This window comes from Camellia sinensis, chromosome 5 (assembly GCF_055761805.1).
Source record: "Camellia sinensis isolate YWXY chromosome 5, ASM5576180v1, whole genome shotgun sequence".
Classification (NCBI taxonomy): Eukaryota; Viridiplantae; Streptophyta; class Magnoliopsida; order Ericales; family Theaceae; genus Camellia; species Camellia sinensis.
The window spans coordinates 112,848,893-112,868,513 of NC_138965.1; the positions used below are offsets into that span (position 1 = coordinate 112,848,893).

A 19,621-nucleotide genomic window follows, 5' to 3' on the forward strand; every position below is an offset into this window, starting at 1 on the left:
AAATTATACTTTGGTATAAAGTATAGAGGATTTAAGTATTACAAATGAAACTATAGAAAAATTCTGTATTTTTTAGGTAAACCACATAAGTTAAATTATAATTTACCCTTTAATCAATTTCCTAAATGGACCTAGCATTAACATCACTGTATACACTGCACACGCGATACTGCTAATTAATTTCTTTTTATTTGTCAAAAATAAATAAATAAAGGCGGTTTGAAGGAGTAAGGATTCTCTAGAGTGATTTTTTCCTAAAGTTTCCTAGAGTGCTACATTGTGTGGTTGAGATTTACTGGCAAGTTTCTGATGTGACTTGCTAGTAAATCTCAACCACATAATGTAGCACTCTAGGAAACTTTAGAGAAATTTCACTCTAGAGGATCTTTGGTGGGTTTGAAGGGCGTAAAGTTGTCAATGACCACGTCACTCTTATGTCATGCTTACGTCAATCGTTACGCGCTTTTACTCGCCAAGATTTGGAAGTTTGAAACTTTCTTTCTTCTAGTAGCCGCACATCACCACCAACTTTAGATAAGTCAGCATTATCGCTTAATCACAACACAACTCTCACTCCTTCGAGTATAATGCAATTGCTACTCGCTTTATGTAACAACCATCTGGACGCTGAGTGTTTTTTTTAATATACAAGCCTTTTTGAAAGTGAAAAAAAATAATTTATTAACTTTTTTTTTAAATTACACTTCCAAAAATAATCAAAAAATATGAGTGCGGGTTCGGTTGGATTGAGAGGTTGTCTAAACTCAATCCAAGTTATGCTGAGATCTACTCAGGCCCATCCAAGCTCGAATTGTAACCCGAAATTACCTATCCAAACCCGACCCGAGTTAAATTCGAATTGCTTGAGTTGCCTGAATTGTAAATAAATTTCAATTTATTTATTTTTTTCAGTTATATTATTAAATTATTAAAATTTGACTCTATTTATATATTTTTTTAATAGAAAATCATTAATATTATCAAAAACAAATAATTTATATAATATAAAAGAGATACCGCTATAGTAGTCTTTACAATTTATGAGTGAAAATAAAAAAAAAAAGTACTTTATGTTATTTATATATATAATATATATTCAATATGATTTAATAATTTAAATTATTGTAATATCATGTAATAACTAATAATTTATATGTATATTTAATATTTATATATATATATAATTTGGGTTTCGAGTTGCTTGGGATGTTTGACGTCTTTATCCAAGCCCACTCAAATTTAATTCGGGCTTCTAAATTTTTGTCCAATCCCGTACTGAATTTGAAAGTATCTTGTTTAAGCCCTAAAAAAATTCAGACTGGATTCAGGTTGCTCAAGTTGAGTCTACCTAAGTTGCACTCCTATAATTTTTTAGGTAAATTATATTTACCTCTCCTAAGAATATAATAGTCTCATGCTTTTGACATTTTAACTTGGTTTTTTTTTTTTTTTTTTTAATGTTCGGCTTTTTAACTTGTTTGGGAACATGGTTATTCCTTCCACCTCAAAATATTGTTTTTTTTTTCTTTTTTGAAAATTCAAATTTTTTTTAATAGTATAATTATTATATTTCAAAAATATTAATTTTTTAAAATTACCCTTGATTTAAAATTAAAATAGTACAGTTTTTTAAGAATATCAATTGCTATAATTATATTTTTGTGTATATTAATGTTAATGAATTTAAAAAAAAAAGGTAAAATAAAAAATTCACATTATTTTAAATTTTGATTTTTTAAAAGAGACTCATATTTTAGAACAATAAAAAATAAAATGAGGGACTAATATTTATGGACAGATAGAGTATTTTAGTTGGCTTTTATTTTTTAGTTAAGTTGTATTTGAGATGACAATAATTGATTTGATAATTATAAAAAAAATATAAAATAATTATGATTTAAATGTTAAAATTTTATTTTATTAATTATTTTAACATATATATATATATATATATATATTTTTTTAGACTATTTTAGTCCAACCGCCGTCGGTGTGAAACAAACCCGGTCAACAACGTAAAAAAAAGTCAAAAAATTTTGCCAACAAACCAACACCCAGTATACACGTGTCCCACCGTTGAAATTTGAAATGATCAGAGCGCCGCCCTCTCACCCCTGGTAATCTTTTCCCGCAAGTCTCTTTCTGCAACAACCCTACTAATCTTCTCTTTCTCCTTCAATCCCTATCTGGCTTCACCATCCGGTCTTGCTCAAATTCGAGGTTGCGCTTCATTCACCTCTCACCCTTGAACACAAATTGTATAGTACTAGTTTTCATTTCATTACTCTCTGATCGATATCATAACGTTGCTCTGTGATATGAATTGATTTGTGCAGTGATGGTCCGTGGATCAGATACCTTATCCTGTGCTCAATGTGGCAAACCTGCTCATCTTCAGTATGATATTATATTTATTTATTCTCTTCGATTTTATTCTCCACCATACATTATTCATTACATACACACACAGACACAGTTCAATGTATACTTGGATTGGGATTTTTTTTTGGTTTACAATGTTGACCAATCAAGAAACAATTAGGGCATTTAGGAGGATTGATGGAGTTTTTGCTACTCAGAAATTAACTTATGGAGACCCTCTTTCTCACCTCCCCTGAAATTTGAGAAAAATATTGGTTAGCATAATTACCCTCAACCTCCCTTTTGGTACGGTTAAAAGTAATCAAAACTAATGTAAATGGTGGGTAACACAAGAATAAACAAAGTTAAATATAGTAAAAAAGAGATGATAATATCATCTTTTAATCTTGCGACTCACAAATTACTGATGAAAAATGACTATGAATTAAATCTTGATGAGATCATTGTAATTATGTTAAAAGTATGGAGTTAACTGTATTTTTTTTTTTTAAACTGAGAGATGAGTGTAATTTACCCTATTATATAGCGTGGAAAGGTGAAATGACCAATTCTTTGGAGAGAAGACAACAAATTACTTGTTCAGGAGGTAAAATAGCATTTTAAAACCAGCAACAACCCAGGTGAATTGGGTGATTTGGGAAGAAAAGAAAACAAATGTGGTCCATATAACTGTCTAAACTATAGGATGGAGGTCAAGCTAATTGGAGGATTGGCCTAAGTTAGTTACCTGGAGTGCTTATTGTTCCGGTACGAGGAACAGAAAAAGACCATGGTATGCCACGTGTTCTAAAATGTAGTATGGTAGAAGGTAGACACTTTAATAAATTGCACAATTACATTTTTAACATTTCTAAATGTAAGAGATATTTTCTTTTAATAATTAGACATTTAAATAAAGATTATAAAATATAGTTTTATTTTTTCAATTGATCATGTAACAACACAATTCTAGGAAAATTATAGGCTATCATTTTTTTTTTTTGGCCTCCCCAAAACTTCATTCCATAGATTTTAGTTCATTATATTTGATTTTTTCCTCTTTCAAGAAATTTTTAAAGAAATATTGGGGATCGTTTTAAATTGCCAGGCATAAATGCCAAGGGTATTTATTAATGTTTTCTTGTAACACTGAGATTGCCATGTTCAGATTGGCAATGCTCATGAGTTATTGAGCAAAATTGTGGCATACTCTGGAAAGCTAAATCGTGAATTTGTCAGCACTAGGCCAAGTGGCCGAGTCTTTTCCCTCTTTGTACTGCAAGTATGATATACTGAAGATAGTAGCATGGACTAGTTCATGTATGGATAGCACTATGCTCACCTCATCCATCTTAGCTCTTCTCTTGGAATGGACAATGCTTGTTGGGAAACCTCTAGAAGAGAAATAATGGGCAGTGGAAGATTCAAAATTTTCTAATGGGGCAAATCAGAGGGCATAAAATTATTGATTTAAAACCTTCTGCAAAGCAATTGGAAGTTTAATTGGGGGAACAGAACTTTTAAGCAAGAACACATACTAGTGAAGGGTTGTTGTGGAGTTGAACTTCTTGATCCATTCTGGTCTTCACTGGGGCAGCTGATTTCTGTTCCCAAAATGAATTTCCCTTGGCTAAGTGTGTTTCCTGGTATTATTGATGCAGCCAAGCAAACTTTTGAATAAATTGTTTTGCAATACACTTGTTTTCCGGTTCACTTATATCTTAAAGGGCTTTAGATTATGTTTCTTTCATTGTGTAAACAGAAAAAAGTAGTATATTTTGGGAATAGTCAATGTCTTAGACAGTTAACAATCTAGGGTAATTCAAGTTTTCTTAAAAGAATTGGCTTCCTCTGATTTTCAACTCATCATTCTCATATGGTTTCTACCAAAGGTTTGAGTTCCTCAGCAGTCGTACCCCCGTGGTGTTACACCTCTTGTGAGGGTTGAAGTTATGGTAAAATAAAAATAGTCTCTCCAATTATTTTCTTATGGTTTTGCTTATTTCCTTCTTTTGTCTTTTTTGCAGGTGTCCTAAGTGTGTGGAATTGAAGCTTCCTCAGGAAGGTGCTGCTTTCTGGTTTGTAACTGCTTCCTTCACTGTGTAAATTTTTTTTAGCGCCACTGCCAAATTCCAGAAATGTGATGGAGGCTCATGGTAAAATTGTGAAATCAGATATCCAGTGTGACAGGCTTGATGGCCATGTTTGGTTTGTATTTGTCAAACAATTTTGAAAAATAATTTTCTAGAAAGAGTTTACAAAATTTGAAAATTTGTTTGGTTGTATGTTTTGGGAATAGTTTTGGAGTTCGGGATGATTTAATTTATTTTTTATTTTTTATTTTTTGTAGTTAAATAATGGGTGTGAGAGAAGAAATGATTGATTGACGTGTAGGATGTAAGAGTAAGAAAGGCGAAAGAGAAAAAATGATTGATTGATGTATAATAGAGAGAAAAGCAATGTTGAAAAAAAAATTCAAAAATTTTTTGAGATTTTTTCTCAAAAATTGTATCTCTAGATTCAAACCAAACAAGGCCGATGTCTTTTGCTAATTGCCATGTGCTGACACATACCCAAGCATTACATATAGTTCGATAGATGCAGATACTTTTCTTATACAATTTGTGTATACTAAAGATCCTAGTTAGGTGTGAAATTTGAATTAGATGGTTAATTATGAGTGAATGTAGAGTGGAAGTTTGTAGATTTACTTGGTAAACTGTAGAGATTGTGGTTGAGATGAAGGAATGATAGAAGAGGCATAACCTAAAAAACAGTCGCCTCTAGCAACTAATTTGCGGGGAGAATCTCAGTTGAAATTTTAACTGGCTTATGTATATGCTGATATAGTTCTTGTGGAACATGAACATGTTTTAGGGGTAGTTTCCTGTGGTTCTCTTGATGAGTTAAATAAATGTTAGCTTATTATCCATTACTAATATTTTCTGGGGGAAATAACAGACAAATGGAAAACGGGGAAAATAATTGCAAATCAATGCAGCGCAAGTGAGAAATATGCAAATATGGCATAGATCTTACTTGCACTCCATTGTGCAAAAATGGCATAGTTCTCACTTGCACCCACTTGCACTCCATTGCTTTGCAATTATTGTCACTGATTCTCATTCATCTGATATTCCCCTTTTTTTTTCCTAGCTATTATTCAGTTTATGGCTTTCATATTGATTTAAGTTATACATCAGCACTCAGGAATGTTTCAAGGCATCATGGAGCTCTCATAAATCAGTTCATCTGAAGGCAAAGTTATCCTCATTTGGGCCCAGTACTCGAGGTGAACAAAATTTGGCATCATCAAATGATGGTTGGTTATACTGCTTGAAGAAAGGGCAGGCTCGAACACCTAAACTTCCCCATTTTGATTGGACAGGGTATTCATTTTAAATTTTGATTTTTGCTCTAATTTCATATCATAGAACGCTTTTTTTACAAGGACTCAAGTTTGCATGCATAGTTTTCAATATTGTTCCATATTAGCCAGTACAGCCCGATATAAGAATACAAAACAAAGGGGGGTTGAATTTTGTTTTGGGTTGTACACACTGGCAGAATTAGTGTTTAGTCAGTTCAGTTGTTGTATTGAAAAAAGAAAAAAAGAAAAAAGGGAAGAGTGGTTAAAGTTACAAATAAATAAAAAATAATAAAAATAATGTCAAGTAAAAGTTTTTAAAAGATGATTAATAGCTGTGAATATTTCGACCTTTTATTTAAAATGTACTTAGTAAAGTGTACAAATTATATTTGTAAATATAAATTATCAGTCATATTACTTTTTGTGTGCATTTTGTACTGTCAAGTGTTGGAAACTATTAAATACTAAAGGTGTTATGTTTTTCTTAAAGTGTATTGATATTATTTGTAAAAATTGATAAAACATTTTTAATAAGTAGCTTATATAATATATATTTGGCTACGGATGAGTGCTTGGTGTCAAACTGTCTAATTTTTGTATCTTAAGACATGGGTTAACCTATTATCACTGGTTTCATTTTTTTTCAATTTCCCTTCCGTGGCTTCTAAAGTAATAGTGCTTATACATGATGGTGCCTTCACTTTGAAATGCCATGCTGTAAGCTAGGGTACTTCAAAATATTTTAAGAAACATAAAGGCTCCGTTTGGTAGAGCTTTGTAACTATGATTTGAGAATATGAGTTGTATTTTGAGTTTGTGTGTTTTAAAATTATGATTTGAGTGTTGAAAATTTGTTTGGTTATTGTTTTTGAATAAAGTGTTGAATTGAGTGTAGAATTGAGTTTTGAATTGAGTGTAGAATTGAGTTTTGAAAGTTTGATTTGACATGTGACGTAAGAAAATTTGTTTGGTTATGAGTTTTGAAAAGAGGTTTCAAAACTTAATTCAAATTGCTATAACTCATAACAAAACACATTACTTTCACATTATTGAAAATTTTGATCAACACTCATAACCAAACTCTTTTTAAAATTCAATTAAAAAATTTATTATTAACAAAAAATAACATTAATCAATTTTTTAATTGAAAATACTACAAAGGAAATATTTTTTTTTCAAAATAAATATTCAAAAAATTTAAATCATAAATATTTAAATAATTTAAATAATCTAAAAAATTTAATAAGTAAAAAATTAAAATAAATATTCAAAAATTTTAAATCGTAAAAATTTAAATAATTTAAATATTCAAAAAATTAAAATAATTTAATATTTTAATATTTTAAATTTAAAAACAACTCTACACTCAAATCGCAACCAAACATATAAAACAAAAACTCAATTAAAAAATTATTTTTAAAACTCATAACCAAACACATAACTCGAAACTCCATACTACTTTCACAACTTTATACTTAAATCGTAATCAAATACATAACAAAAAAATTAAAATATTTAAAAATATTTTTATAAAATAGAGTTTAAATTTATTTTTATAAAATATTTTAAAATTTAAAAAATTAAAATCGTTATATTTAAAAATTAAAATATTTAAAAATACTTAAAAAATTAAAAAATTAAAAAAATCGTAACATATTTAAATATTAAAATATTTAAAATCTTAACAAAATTAAAATATTTTTAAAATATTGATTTGAATGGAGTTTTGAAAAGAGTTTTGAATTATGTGTTTGGTTATGAGTTTTGAAAAATAATGATTATGTTTTGAATTGAATTTTGAAAAATGAGTGTAGAATTATGATTTGAAAACCGTAAACAAACATCATACTCAAAAGTGAATGTGGAACTAGATTTTGAAAACTCCACCAAACGGAGCCAAAGTGTGCTAGATACATGTTTTCTCCATTTCTCTAATCAATGCTCACTTTGGGAAGTGTCTAATAGCAGATGTGCTTGACACTTACCTCATTTTCATACCCACATTGTGTTTTGTCTGACATGGTGCCCACATTAGCTTCTTCTGCTTCCAAGCATTAGCAGATTGAGATCTGCAGCACTAGCCTATTGAGATCTGCCTGAACACTGGAGAAGTTTTGGGGATTGCATGTTCTTAAAACACCAGAATGCTCAATGACCCTGGGGAAATCATATGGTTTCTTTAAAAAGGTGCCACTGTAGGCTTGGCCGCCTTCTATGCATTTGTGAAAATTTATTTGATAAAATTTGTAGTTATACATTTGACCTGCCAAGCACTGTCAATCTTCTCCAGTGATGATGAAATCCCCGACTTTTAAAATTGTTTGTTCCATTGTTTGGGGTATGGTATTAATATTTTGCTTTTCATCAATGATTCTCACATGAAATAGTAATGTCTAATAGTGCAATGATGTTTGGTTTTTCCTCCTAGATAGTTCATAAGTTGTTGCATGAGGTTTTTTGAGCATTGATCTCAATTTGACTCGAAAATAAGAATATAAAGCCTTTTTTTTTTAAATCATTTTGGGTATCTTTGTGAATTTTGGATTACACTTACCTCTTGTTTGCTCTAAACTCAAATTGGTTTCTGTTATTGCACAGGACACTAAGACCATATCCCATATCAGAAAAGCGTATGGTACCTGCTCATATTGATCAACCTGACTGGGCAATTGATGTGAGTTGTTTGGCTTATTTATGTGTGCCTGTTAAGTCTTTGCTTATGTAATCTTTTCTTTCTTTCTTTCTTTCTTTCTTTCTTTCTTTCTTTCCTCCTCCTCTTATGCTTCAGCTTTTCCCAGTAGGTGATTTCATCTGATTAATATGCTGACTCTTGTCTGTAGTGATGGATTCGTTTGTCGATGAACAGGGACATACTTATATATTCTATTAAAAGTCAACTTCTGCATTTCCCAATTTTCTTGGTTCTTAGTGCTTTGATGCATCTGGCTGTGTGCATAACTTGTCAATTTATACTGCAGTGTCTTCAAATGTTTTTCGTATCTCCCCTCTAATTTTTTTTTTCCCCTCTCTTTTTCAATTGTTAATTTTTGTATCTTAACTTTGCAGGGAGTCCCTAAAATTGAACTAAATAGCAATCTGCAGCATGTTGTTGAGGTATGCTTTTATTTGGAAACATGATTCTTTAAGTTAAATTTGAATTTCTGTATAAGTTGAGACTTCTTTTATTGAACAGATTGATGTAAATTAGACTATTTTTTTTATTCCAACTTTTGTTTTGAAGATCAAAACTCCGGAGCAAATTGAGAAAATGAGAGAAGCTTGTCGAGTAAGTTCTAATCATCATTTTTTATTTTATTTTTTATCCTATGAGTTTCATTTACATAAAACAGACCTATCTTATTGTTTTTTCATTGCTTGCAGCATTAACTCATCCAAGGTCTTGTTTTGCATACACCAATTTTGTTTGTTTGTTTGTTTGTGTGTAATGAATTAGCATCTAGTAAGAGTGGAAACATTTGCTTGAAGTCAAGGCCTATGTCTAGTTATAAGTTCTTTTATCCAAGATAGGGAATTGAGGCGGTAGATTGTAGACTCAAGTAGGAATGACGATTTACCCGCATCGGCAGTGCCCTGCCATTTGGGGCTGATGACAGTATCAAATGCTGAGTCCCGATTGATTTTGGTATGGGGATGGTATAAGCCACTATAAAAGAAAGTCGCATGGCTTTCATGCATGTTCATGCAGACCATGTTTTGTGCCATGTGGCTTGAGTTTAGTCATGTTGGCATGATGACTTCAAATTTAGTCATTAAAAATTAGTTTAAATATTTACCAAAGCCAACTCAAGGGGGAACCTGTCCCTTTAGCGGCAGGGATATTAGCCTTAGAATATTCCCTGTTGGGGATTAGGAAATGTAGAATTGGAATAATTCCCGTCGGGATCGGTGATGGGGTAAATAAAAAATCGTCTCGCCCCATCCTAGTGCCATTCTTAGACTTTAAGAGTCATATGTTGAGGCCATTGTGCGAATTGGATATTGAGAAAGCTTATGGTCATGTGTGCTGGGACATTCTTTTATTTCTGATGCTGAAGATAGGTTTTGGGAAGAAATTGGTTGTTGTGAATGGAATTCCTGAGGGATTATTTTTGGGTTCCAGGGTGTTGAGGCAGGGGACCCACTCTCTCTTTTTCTCTTCATTTTTATGATGTAGGCTCTTAGTTGCATGTTGGAGAGGGTGGGCTTAATTCATGACTTTGAGGTGGATAATAGAGGAGGCTTTCTGATTTTAGTGTCTGACCTTCTCTTTGCAAATGATTCTCTTCTGTTTTGCAAGGCAAAGGAGGAGATGAGACGGTTGAGGGGGATGTTTTGTTTTGAAGATATATCGGTCTTGCACATCAATTTGGCTATGTGTGTTGTCATAGGTGTGGGGGCATTAGAAAATATGGATAGTCTTCTGGGTTGTCAAGTTGATTCCTTGTCGATTGCATATGTGGTGTAGAAATTTAATGTATAAAGAGAAATAGAGAATTGTATTATTGATTGATTTATATTGATATCTATTACAATGATTCATGATTCCTATATATAGAAGAGGGTGAGTGTGTAGTAGGTAAGGAGTAGGTGAAGTGGAGGTGGTAGTGATGTAGTGGGTTAGGTTTAGTGGAGTAGGTGAGGTGGTAGTGGTGTAGTGGGTTAGGTTTAGTGGAGTAGGTTTAAGTGGGTGAAGTAGGTGGAGAGTAGGTGGATTTTAACAGCCCCCCGCAAACTCAAGGGGGATAGGAACGAACCAACTTGAGTTTGGAGAGAGTAACAAAACAAGAAAATACATAAAAATAAAAGAGGATAGGAGACACTGTATGGTCGTGTCAGACCATTGGTGAAGACACTGGATGGTGGTGTCATAACGTTGTAGAGGACACTGTATGGGGGTGTCATAACGTTGTAGAGGACACTGTATGGTGGTGTCATAACGGTGTAGAGGACACTGGATGGCGGTGTCAGACCGATGTAGAAGACAGTTTATGGGGTCATGTCGGACCGTTGTAGCAGACAATGCTGTGACAGTTGTTGTGACAGTTTACGAAGTCTTGCTGGACCTATGAAGGAGCTAACCGGAATCAATGTCGGGACAGTTTACAGAGTCTTGTCGGACCCTTAAAAAGTCGCACCCTCAAAAGGTGTGCCCAATCTTTCAAAAGGCGTGCCATCAAAAGGCGTGCCCAATCCATAAAAAGGCGTGCCATCAAAAGGCGCGCCCACTTCATCAAAAGACGTGCCCGACAGAAAGCGTCGAGCCATCAAAAGGGGCGCCTGACACGCGGCGATGCACGTGATTGACAGAGCGCGTGTCGGCCTCGTCGTCTCTGTCTTTATAAACCAAAGCGAAGTCTGAGGCTTGGAAGCATAACAAGCCAGTTGAAACCTCTTCGTTCTCTGTAACATTCTGTAACCAACCCTTCTCTGAAACACTCAGCAACCCAAAAACATGGCTTCTTCTTCCCGTTCAGCTACCCAGAACATAGCCTCTTCTTCCCGTGGTCTGCTCACTCTCTTTCCCGACCTCAACGAGTCAACAAGAGAGATAACTGGTGCGGTGGCCTGTGAACCTCAACCAAACACCTCTGGTTTTGCTCCGTTGAACTTTCCGATGCGGTCGGTGGAGCAAAAAATGGCAGTGCAAACGGATATTGAAGCTAATCAGTATACATTGAAGTCCTGTGTTGAAACTATGACTGCGGTCACAAACTTGTCGCACCGGCTGCAGAGTAGGACAAATGAGGTGCAGCAGTTAAACGCCCAACTGGCTCTGCTCCAACGCATGTATAAGGATGCGCGAGCAGAGATAAGTGTGTTAAAGGCGGAAAATAAGGAGCTGAAGCGGAAGGCCACCGTTATGTTCCGATTTGGAGGTCCGCCATATGCTGTAGTGGAGGAGCAGGGTGGAGTGATCGTGCCCAGTGGAGTGGGAAACACGGAGGCAACACCGTCAAGGGTCGCCCAGGACGGAGGCAAGAAGAAAAGACCGGCGGAATAGGCGAAAAAGTGAGGTCGGTGGGTGGCCGTCTGCAGAAAAGAAAACAAATCTTGTGGTGTTGTGGTTTGTGTTGTTGTGGTTGTTGTTGTGTTTTTTTTTTTTTTTTTTTTTTTTTTTTTTGTTAAAATTGTGATCGGGGTTGATCCCTGAGATGAATAAAAGATGGTTTGGTGTGCAAAGCTATATGGTATGAATGGAATTTGAAAAAGATTAAAAAATAATGTGAAAGAAAAATAAAGAAAGAAATAATAAAAATATATTTGAAATCAAAATGAAAGATGGGGGAAATAAGGAAAGTGGTTTGGAGAAAATAAATAAAAATAATGGATTTTGAAATCAAACGGAGGAGAGAGAGGGGACAAGCCCATGTGAGAGAAAGAGGGGAAAAATGATAGCCGATGCACCCAAAAATAATCTAGCTGCTATCCACAGGCGCTTAGGGGAAGGAAATGGTAGCAAGAGACGGCCAACACCATATATGGCTATAGCAAAGAAATGGAGTATCAAGCTCAATGGGCTAGGATTTAGACCAGAGAGTAAAGCCACTGGTCCTGTTGAACACACACCTCCAAGGCTCAAATAATCAAAACATGCTTCACGCATTTCCTTCCTTGCTTGATCAGGAGATGCACAAAACACCTTATACAGGGCTCCAGTCATTCCTCCACCAGTTAAAGGATGACGCATGTTGAAAGCATCACCTATTAATAGTGCTCCAGGAGTAGGGTAAGGAGCAGTTGGCATACTTCTATTGGGCATTGTTCTAATACTTCCCTTATCAATTGCAGCTATAAATGAATCATGCAGCTCAGGTGGAACCTGGGGAGCCACCAGAGGGAAGCAAAGCCGAAGGCTGCTGCAAAGCCGAAGGCTGTAAAAGCGAAAAAGGAAAAGAAGGCTCCGGCTAAGACAAAAGCTGCTGCGCCAAAAGCTAAAGCCGCTGTGAAGCCCAAGCCAGCGGCAAAGGCCAAGCCAGCTGCGAAGCCAAAAGCTGCTGTGAAACCGAAGGCTGCCGTGAAGTTGAAAGCTGCAGTGAAGCTCAAGGCTGTGGCGAAGCCCAAACCAAAGCCGAAGGCGAAGGATCCTAACAAGAGGCAAATGAGCATGGAGGAGAAGCATAGATTGAGTGTTGGGTTGCAGAGTTTGCCCCAGGAAAAGATGCCACAGTTAGTGCAGATTATGAAGAAGAGGAATTCACATTGGCCTCAAGAGAGAGGATTTAGGCAGTGATGGGAAGGTATGTGTAGAAAATAAGCGGAATAGGTTGAGGTCCGGCGGGCGGCCAAGGCGAGGTTGCCGCCCGCCGGTGAAACGAAAAATACTAAGTGCTTAACCTTGCTCTGATACCATGTAGAAATTTAATGTATAAAGAGAAATAGAGAATTGTATTATTGATTGATTTATATTGATATCTATTACAATGATTCATGATTCCTATATATAGAAGAGGGTGAGTGTGTAGTAGGTAAGGAGTAGGTGAAGTGGAGGTGGTAGTGATGTAGTGGGTTAGGTTTAGTGGAGTAGGTGAGGTGGTAGTGGTGTAGTGGGTTAGGTTTAGTGGAGTAGGTTTAAGTGGGTGAAGTAGGTGGAGAGTAGGTGGATTTTAACATGTGGGCTTGCCTCTTAGATTTATTTATTTATTTATTTATTATTATTGTTAGAGTTATATCAATTTGGAATGTGGTGGTAGAGAGATTTGAAAGAATGCTTTCTATGTGGAACATGCCTTATCTATCCTAGAGGGATTGATTGACTCTGACAAGGAGTACCCTCTCTAGATTTGTAATTTGATGTCTCCTTTTCACCATTCCATGCCCTGTGACAAAGAAATTGGAGAGATTGGTGAGACATTTACTTTGTAGGGGAAATGGGTAATTTAAGTGCCATTTGGTAGGCAAGGATGGATGAACTGTTCTTTCCCATTCAGATGTGAGCCTTGGGGATTCCCAAGTTAGGGGTGTTTAATAAAGCTTTGTTGTATAAGTGGTTGTGGAGGTTCGCATCAGAAAATGAGAAACTGTGGAGAAGGGTGATGAAGGGGAAGTATAGGAGAGATTGGGTAATACCACTAGCTGAATTCTTGCTTCTTGTGGAGCAGGGTTGTCAAGAGGCATCATATGAGGGTGCAGGATGAGTTTGCGAAGAGAGGTCTTTACAGGGTGTGTCATGGCAGGAGCGCAAGGTTTCGGCTTGATTTATGGTGTGATCATAGGCCTCTTAGGAAGGTGTTTTCAAATCTTTATCATATGGTTCTTGATCCTTGCACACCAGTTGCAGGTTGCCTTTTGCTCAATGGCAGTGGCTTGGTGTGTAAACCGCGGTTCTGGACAGCATTGGAAGACTAGGAAATCCAGTTTATGAAGACTTTCTTTAGCATGCTTTATAACACAGATTTAGTGGGGTGGTCAGAGTGGTTTGGTTTTGGGAGTTTGTAAGAATGGAACGTTTTCTGATCATTCCTTCCACCCGAATTTGGGTGGTTTTAGTGGTTCTGGAGAGGTATTTGTAAAGTAGGGCCCCTCCTAAGGTTGTTTTTTTGCCAGGACTACAACTCTTGAGGCTATTTTGACAGTTGATAACCGTAGGATGAGGCACAGGATATTGATTGAGTAGTGTTGCATGTGTAAGTAGGCACAGGAAATTGTTAATCATCTCCTCCTTCACTGTTTGGTGGGCAGGAATTTGTGGAATTTGATTTGTTCCATGTTCAGGGTCCCATGAGTGGTGATGCTGTTCTACATAGGAGAGTGATACTGTTCCATTCTCAGACTCTTCTTTTGTCTAGTTTTAGGTAATCTGCACATGCCTATGGATGTATAGATTTATGGCTTCGGCCGATTGAGCATACAAGTTTTTCCACCTTACATGTTTTTTTTTGTTTTTCATAATGTTACTTGTCCAAAAAAAAATAATACAACAAAAAAATTAAAAGGCACAACAAATTTATGTTATAGATAGTTCGCGTTGTTCTCATGACCCATTCTTTAATATAAATCCTGAAATTTGTTGTTTTCAAATATGTTCCCTTCAGATTTCAAGGGAGGTTCTGGATGCAGCTGCTCGTGTTATTCAACCTGGTGTGACTACTGATGAAATTGATGAAGTGGTTCATGAAGCAACAATTGCATCTGGTAATGTTGACTCCATCAATGAGCCAGTAATCTGGCCATTTGTTTGTTGACTACTAGAGGTTGGATTTGCTAACTATTTGTTTGATTTTACCTGCTTCAGGAGGATATCCATCTCCATTAAGATATAACTTTTTCCCAAAGTCATGCTGCATGTAGGTACTTTTTTATGTTCACTGCATAGTCTGACATAGATTAAGTAAATATGTTATGTTCTTCCTATTTGTTACAGTTCAGTTAATGAAGTAATCTGCCATGGGATTCCAGATGCAAGGTACATAATACTTTCACCCTTTACTCATGTTCTCCAGCCGTCATATTCATTTTTGCACGTTATAAATTCTTTTTTTTTTTTTTATAAAATAAAATTTTATTTTCTATTCTCATGATATTCTGTTCTCTCAGTAACACATTCTGTGGTTTTCAGATTATTATATTTCTTGATTTTCTTTTTTTCTTTTTTTTAAAAAAAAAAAAAAAAATAGGTGTAGTTTGATTGCTACATCACTGTTGGATGTCATACTAACTTGTTTGTCACTTTGTCATTCTGAACTGCGTGGCAACTGTCTGCATCTGATTGTGTGTAATATGGGGTTACAAGTGGAAGTTTATTAATGAATAATTATTAATAAAGTAATAAGAATTTCTTCAATTCTATGAATTGAAGTTCCTTATTCTCGAAGTTTGTCTTCCCTCCTTCATCCTTGCACACGTGTCAATGGCCTTGTTTGGCAAAGGCTAAAATTTGGCTTTTCAAGTTAAAATTCACAAAAAGACAAAATAGGCTAAAATAGTCAATAAGACAAAATGTCACATCAAACCCATAATTATTTCACTTTTTCTCTCACAAACATCATATCAAACTACAAAAAAATTCAACCCACTTCCTAAACACACAAATTTTAGCCTACTAAAATAGCCAAAAAGTAAAATAACCTATTAAAATTGCCAACTTCCAAAGAAGGCCAATATTATGCCAATCTAGGCATAGAACTCTGGAGATTCATAGATCAAATGATCCACTGTTTTATTGCTACTCTCTTGAGTGTGTGATAATTTTGTTTCCCTGAACTTTCAAATTTGAGTTGAGCCTGAATGATGCATTTATGATCGACTATTTTTGAATTGTTTCAGGAAATTGGAGGATGGTGATATTGTAAATGTTGACGTGTCTGTCTATTATAAAGGCGTCCATGGTAAGAAGCACTATATACCCCCCTCCCACCTCAGCTCTCATTGCTTGACCAATTGCTCTTTATACAGGTGATCTCAGCGAAACATTCTTTGTGGGAAATGTTGATGAAGCATCTCGACAGCTGGTCCAAAGTACTTACGAGTGCTTGGAGAAAGCAATATCAATTGGTTTGTTTTTCTTTATACGTTTTATTACTAGATTGTATCAACTTGTTTGGAACTTAATCACTGTACCACCCATTAATTATGCCTCTCCCTTCTCTCTTTGTGGTTATTTGTGTGGTTTAGCATGAATTCTGATTCTTATATAGTCCTGATATTCTGTGCTCTTAGGTTCAACTTATAATCAATTTTAATGACTTGTTTTTTTGGTTGCTAGTGATTCCTGACTTTTTATTTGGTGCTCATAGAATTTGACCTGCTTTTCTGCGTAATCATATTCAGAGTTTTGTCCTATTGTCTATTAAAAGTTCATTAACTCTAGTGGCTATTGAATGTCATTTGTCCTTCCAGACACACCCTTGGGAGTTATATATCTTCTTTTTTTTTCGGTTAATTTTTATTCTTTCATATGATGTTAATCAAGAGTGCGATAAGTGCTACTCAGTCTTTTGGTTTAGGGAGTAAGATACATTGACATGAATGGGGTTCTTTTTAGGGATGGTTTTCATTCCTTCATATGAAGCCAGTCTTATTTTCCCTTTGATATTTTAACATTCTGTAATAAAAATTACCATTTGCATTGTTTAATGCTTAATTTCTGGAAGGTCATTGAAGTTTTGCTCTTGGAACACCTAAGCTCATGTTTGGATGGCTTTAACATGAAATTCCTACAGTAGATTCTTTTCCAAAATGGAGTTCCATACATGTTTTGGACAGTTAAGTACAAAGATCTAACTGGAAGTAATTTCCAACAAAACACAGTTATAACTAATATCAAACCAAGCGGTTCATCTTCAACCTGTTCTAATTCCTATTCTTTCTTTTTTATTTAATAACCTAATCCTGATTCTCATTCTTCTAATTTTGATGTGGTCATATCATTTTTTTTTTCTTTTATTGCATAAAGTAAAGTACCTTTTGGTCATATCATTTTTATTTTTCTAATTTTTTTTATTACAGGAACTCTAATTTATCAAATGATTATATTTGTAAAGCTTTTCCTGTTTGATCTGGATTTGCACATTCTGTTATAATTATTCTGTTAACACTCTTGGTGTGTTATTTTCTATTAGTTTCCTTGTTTCTTGCATTTTCTATAGAATCAGAACTTTGATTTCTTTTTCTGGTTCTGTATACACTGTCACCAGTGAAACCCGGGGTACGTTTTAGGGAAATTGGGGAAGTGATAAACCGACATGCTTCACTGTCAGGGTTCTCTGTGGTAATAAAATGCTTCAGATCTATAATCCTAAGAGTTCATAATTTTTATCAAAATTGCTGACATTTATCTAACAATTTTTTTCATTCTGTTGTGTAAAATTAGGTGAGATCATATTGCGCTCATGGTATTGGAGAGCTCTACCATTGTGCACCAAATATTCCCCATTATGCAAGTATCCTCAATAAAGCATTTTTTGAATAAATTATTTCATATGAAGATCTATCCTTGATGTATTATAAATTTAATAATGTAAATATCAAATTAACTGCTTACTTGCTACTCTAATGTTATGAATCAATCTCCTATCAATTGCAAGTAAGTTTTATTTGGTCATTTCTGCATATTGACCTTAACCCAAGTAGGAAACAAAGTAGTTGGTGTGATGAAGGCCGGACAAACCTTTACAATAGAACCCATGATCAATGCAGGTATCTTAGATTATTATTATTATTATTATTATTTTGGGAGAATGCCATGCCTATTAGTTGATTAATTTTGTGACCTGCTACTTACATTTTATAGGTGTTTGGCGTGATCGGATGTGGCCTGATGGATGGACTGTTGTTACTGCAGATGGCAAACGCAGTGCTCAGTTTGAACACACACTGTTGGTAACTCTCCATTTCCCCTTTTACCTGTTTCTGTTTCAATAAGGCTTATCATTGTAATTACTTTGTTTTTGTTAGTGTATGGGCTCTGATTCAGTCTAGATAATTTAGCCGTCACAATTGGTTTTTTATTCTTGCTGGGTTATTATGCATACTCGTGTGGATTGGGAATTGGCTTTTTTAGTAGTTTTTTGGCCTTTTGGCTCTTTTATGAGGTGAAAGAAGTTAATATATTTGGGAATGAAATTCGACTTTTTGGCCGATGTGATATTTTGGCTTTTGCTTGAAATTCCCATTTTACCCTTATTTTAGTTGTATGGAAAAAAGTTAATGTGAGAGTATGTTTGTCTTTTATATTGTTAGAGGCCACCTTTTTTAGATGCATGCCAAACATGCTAGCTTTTTTACTTTTTTAGTGACTTTTTGGCTAAAATAGTCTCTTCCCAAACGAGGACAAAATGATTGTTTCTCTTGAGAATTTGGCTATTTCTATTGGATCCTTGGCACGCAATGCTAACCTTTCTTGTTTGTTAGCTTTGTCTATCCATAAAAATACTTGAATGAATGTAGATTATGTAGTGGAAACCAATCTCCGGCTATTTGATTATGGTAGTAAGCTTTGGCTAGGGCTACAAACCAACCAAATCAAGCCAAATAGTAGATTATTCAATCTTGGCCTGAAAAACTTAAGTTTCAAAATGTGTTTTAAGTTTGGCTTGTTTACCTTTCAAGCCGATCTTAAACAAGATTTAATTGAAATGGGTTTGAATAGCTTGGTTTCTTACAGTGCATATACACTTATCGAACCTGGTTTGAACCGTTAAAATGTGTTCAAGAGCTTGTTTGTATAATGATTCTATCTCAAACGAGCCAAACAAGAGTCAAGCTCGAGTAGGCCGATCATTTTACAACATAAATTTGACCTAGGTCTTGATGAATGTTTTGAAATGGATATCAAATATCATGTTTGCTACACATATTGTTGGACAATTCAGCTGCTTGAAAACAGAGAATGCCGTTGTTGTTTTTGTCATGTAGGTGACAGAGACTGGTGTTGAAGTTCTAACAGCGCGCTTGCCATCGTCCCCCAATGTGTTCCCCTGGTTAAGTTCATAATTGGTGACCCATCATAGAGCTATTGCATCGTATACCAACAATAACGGAGTAGAAGAGTTGATTCTGTCACCATCGTTATGGCAGAGTGTTGTAGTGTAATTTTTTTACAAATTGATTAACATTTTGGTTTAAATTCAGAGATTTTATTGTTATTAGTAGTGTGTACTGTGGTTCTGAATTCAGCTTTCTACCCCTCTTTCAGCGATTGCATTTTTTGAAACTCAAATCTGTAACTGAGACAACAAACATGTTTAATAAAGTCACTCTGAAAATAAGAACATTTTCCCAAAATGAAATAGCTAATGAAAGAGTGGTTGTTGATTTCATGTTCATCATTTGAGTACAAACATTTCAATGGCATGTTCATCTAAGAGTAGCTTGATTTAAATTTTTTAATGCTCGCAAGACCGTCATTTTGTGGTTGTCAAAAAGGAAAAGTCATTGTCTCCTTTGTCACTA

The 19,621-nt window shown here is 34.9% G+C and overlaps 1 protein-coding gene across 2 annotated transcripts; it reads left to right on the plus strand.

Annotated features, from left to right (window-relative positions):
* The first annotated feature begins 1,986 nt into the window (after positions 1 to 1,986).
* LOC114304850 (methionine aminopeptidase 1A) lies at positions 1,987 to 19,453 on the plus strand. 2 transcript variants are annotated; one of them, XM_028250001.2, is made up of 17 exons: positions 1,987 to 2,220; positions 2,337 to 2,397; positions 4,389 to 4,439; positions 5,565 to 5,750; positions 8,330 to 8,405; positions 8,798 to 8,845; positions 8,973 to 9,017; positions 14,764 to 14,863; positions 14,964 to 15,015; positions 15,093 to 15,134; positions 15,995 to 16,056; positions 16,124 to 16,222; positions 17,365 to 17,438; positions 17,541 to 17,610; positions 17,801 to 17,866; positions 17,961 to 18,049; positions 19,085 to 19,453. In XM_028250001.2, exons 2-17 carry the CDS (start codon positions 2,339 to 2,341, stop codon positions 19,160 to 19,162), a joined length of 1,197 nt encoding a protein of 398 aa, XP_028105802.2. In that variant the 5' UTR covers positions 1,987 to 2,220; positions 2,337 to 2,338; the 3' UTR covers positions 19,163 to 19,453. The 2 variants fall into 2 exon arrangements, 1 of the variants encoding a protein (XP_028105802.2); XR_014330024.1 differs by lacking the exon at positions 17,365 to 17,438 and having other exon boundaries at positions 2,039 to 2,220.
* The last annotated feature ends 168 nt before the right edge of the window (positions 19,454 to 19,621 follow it).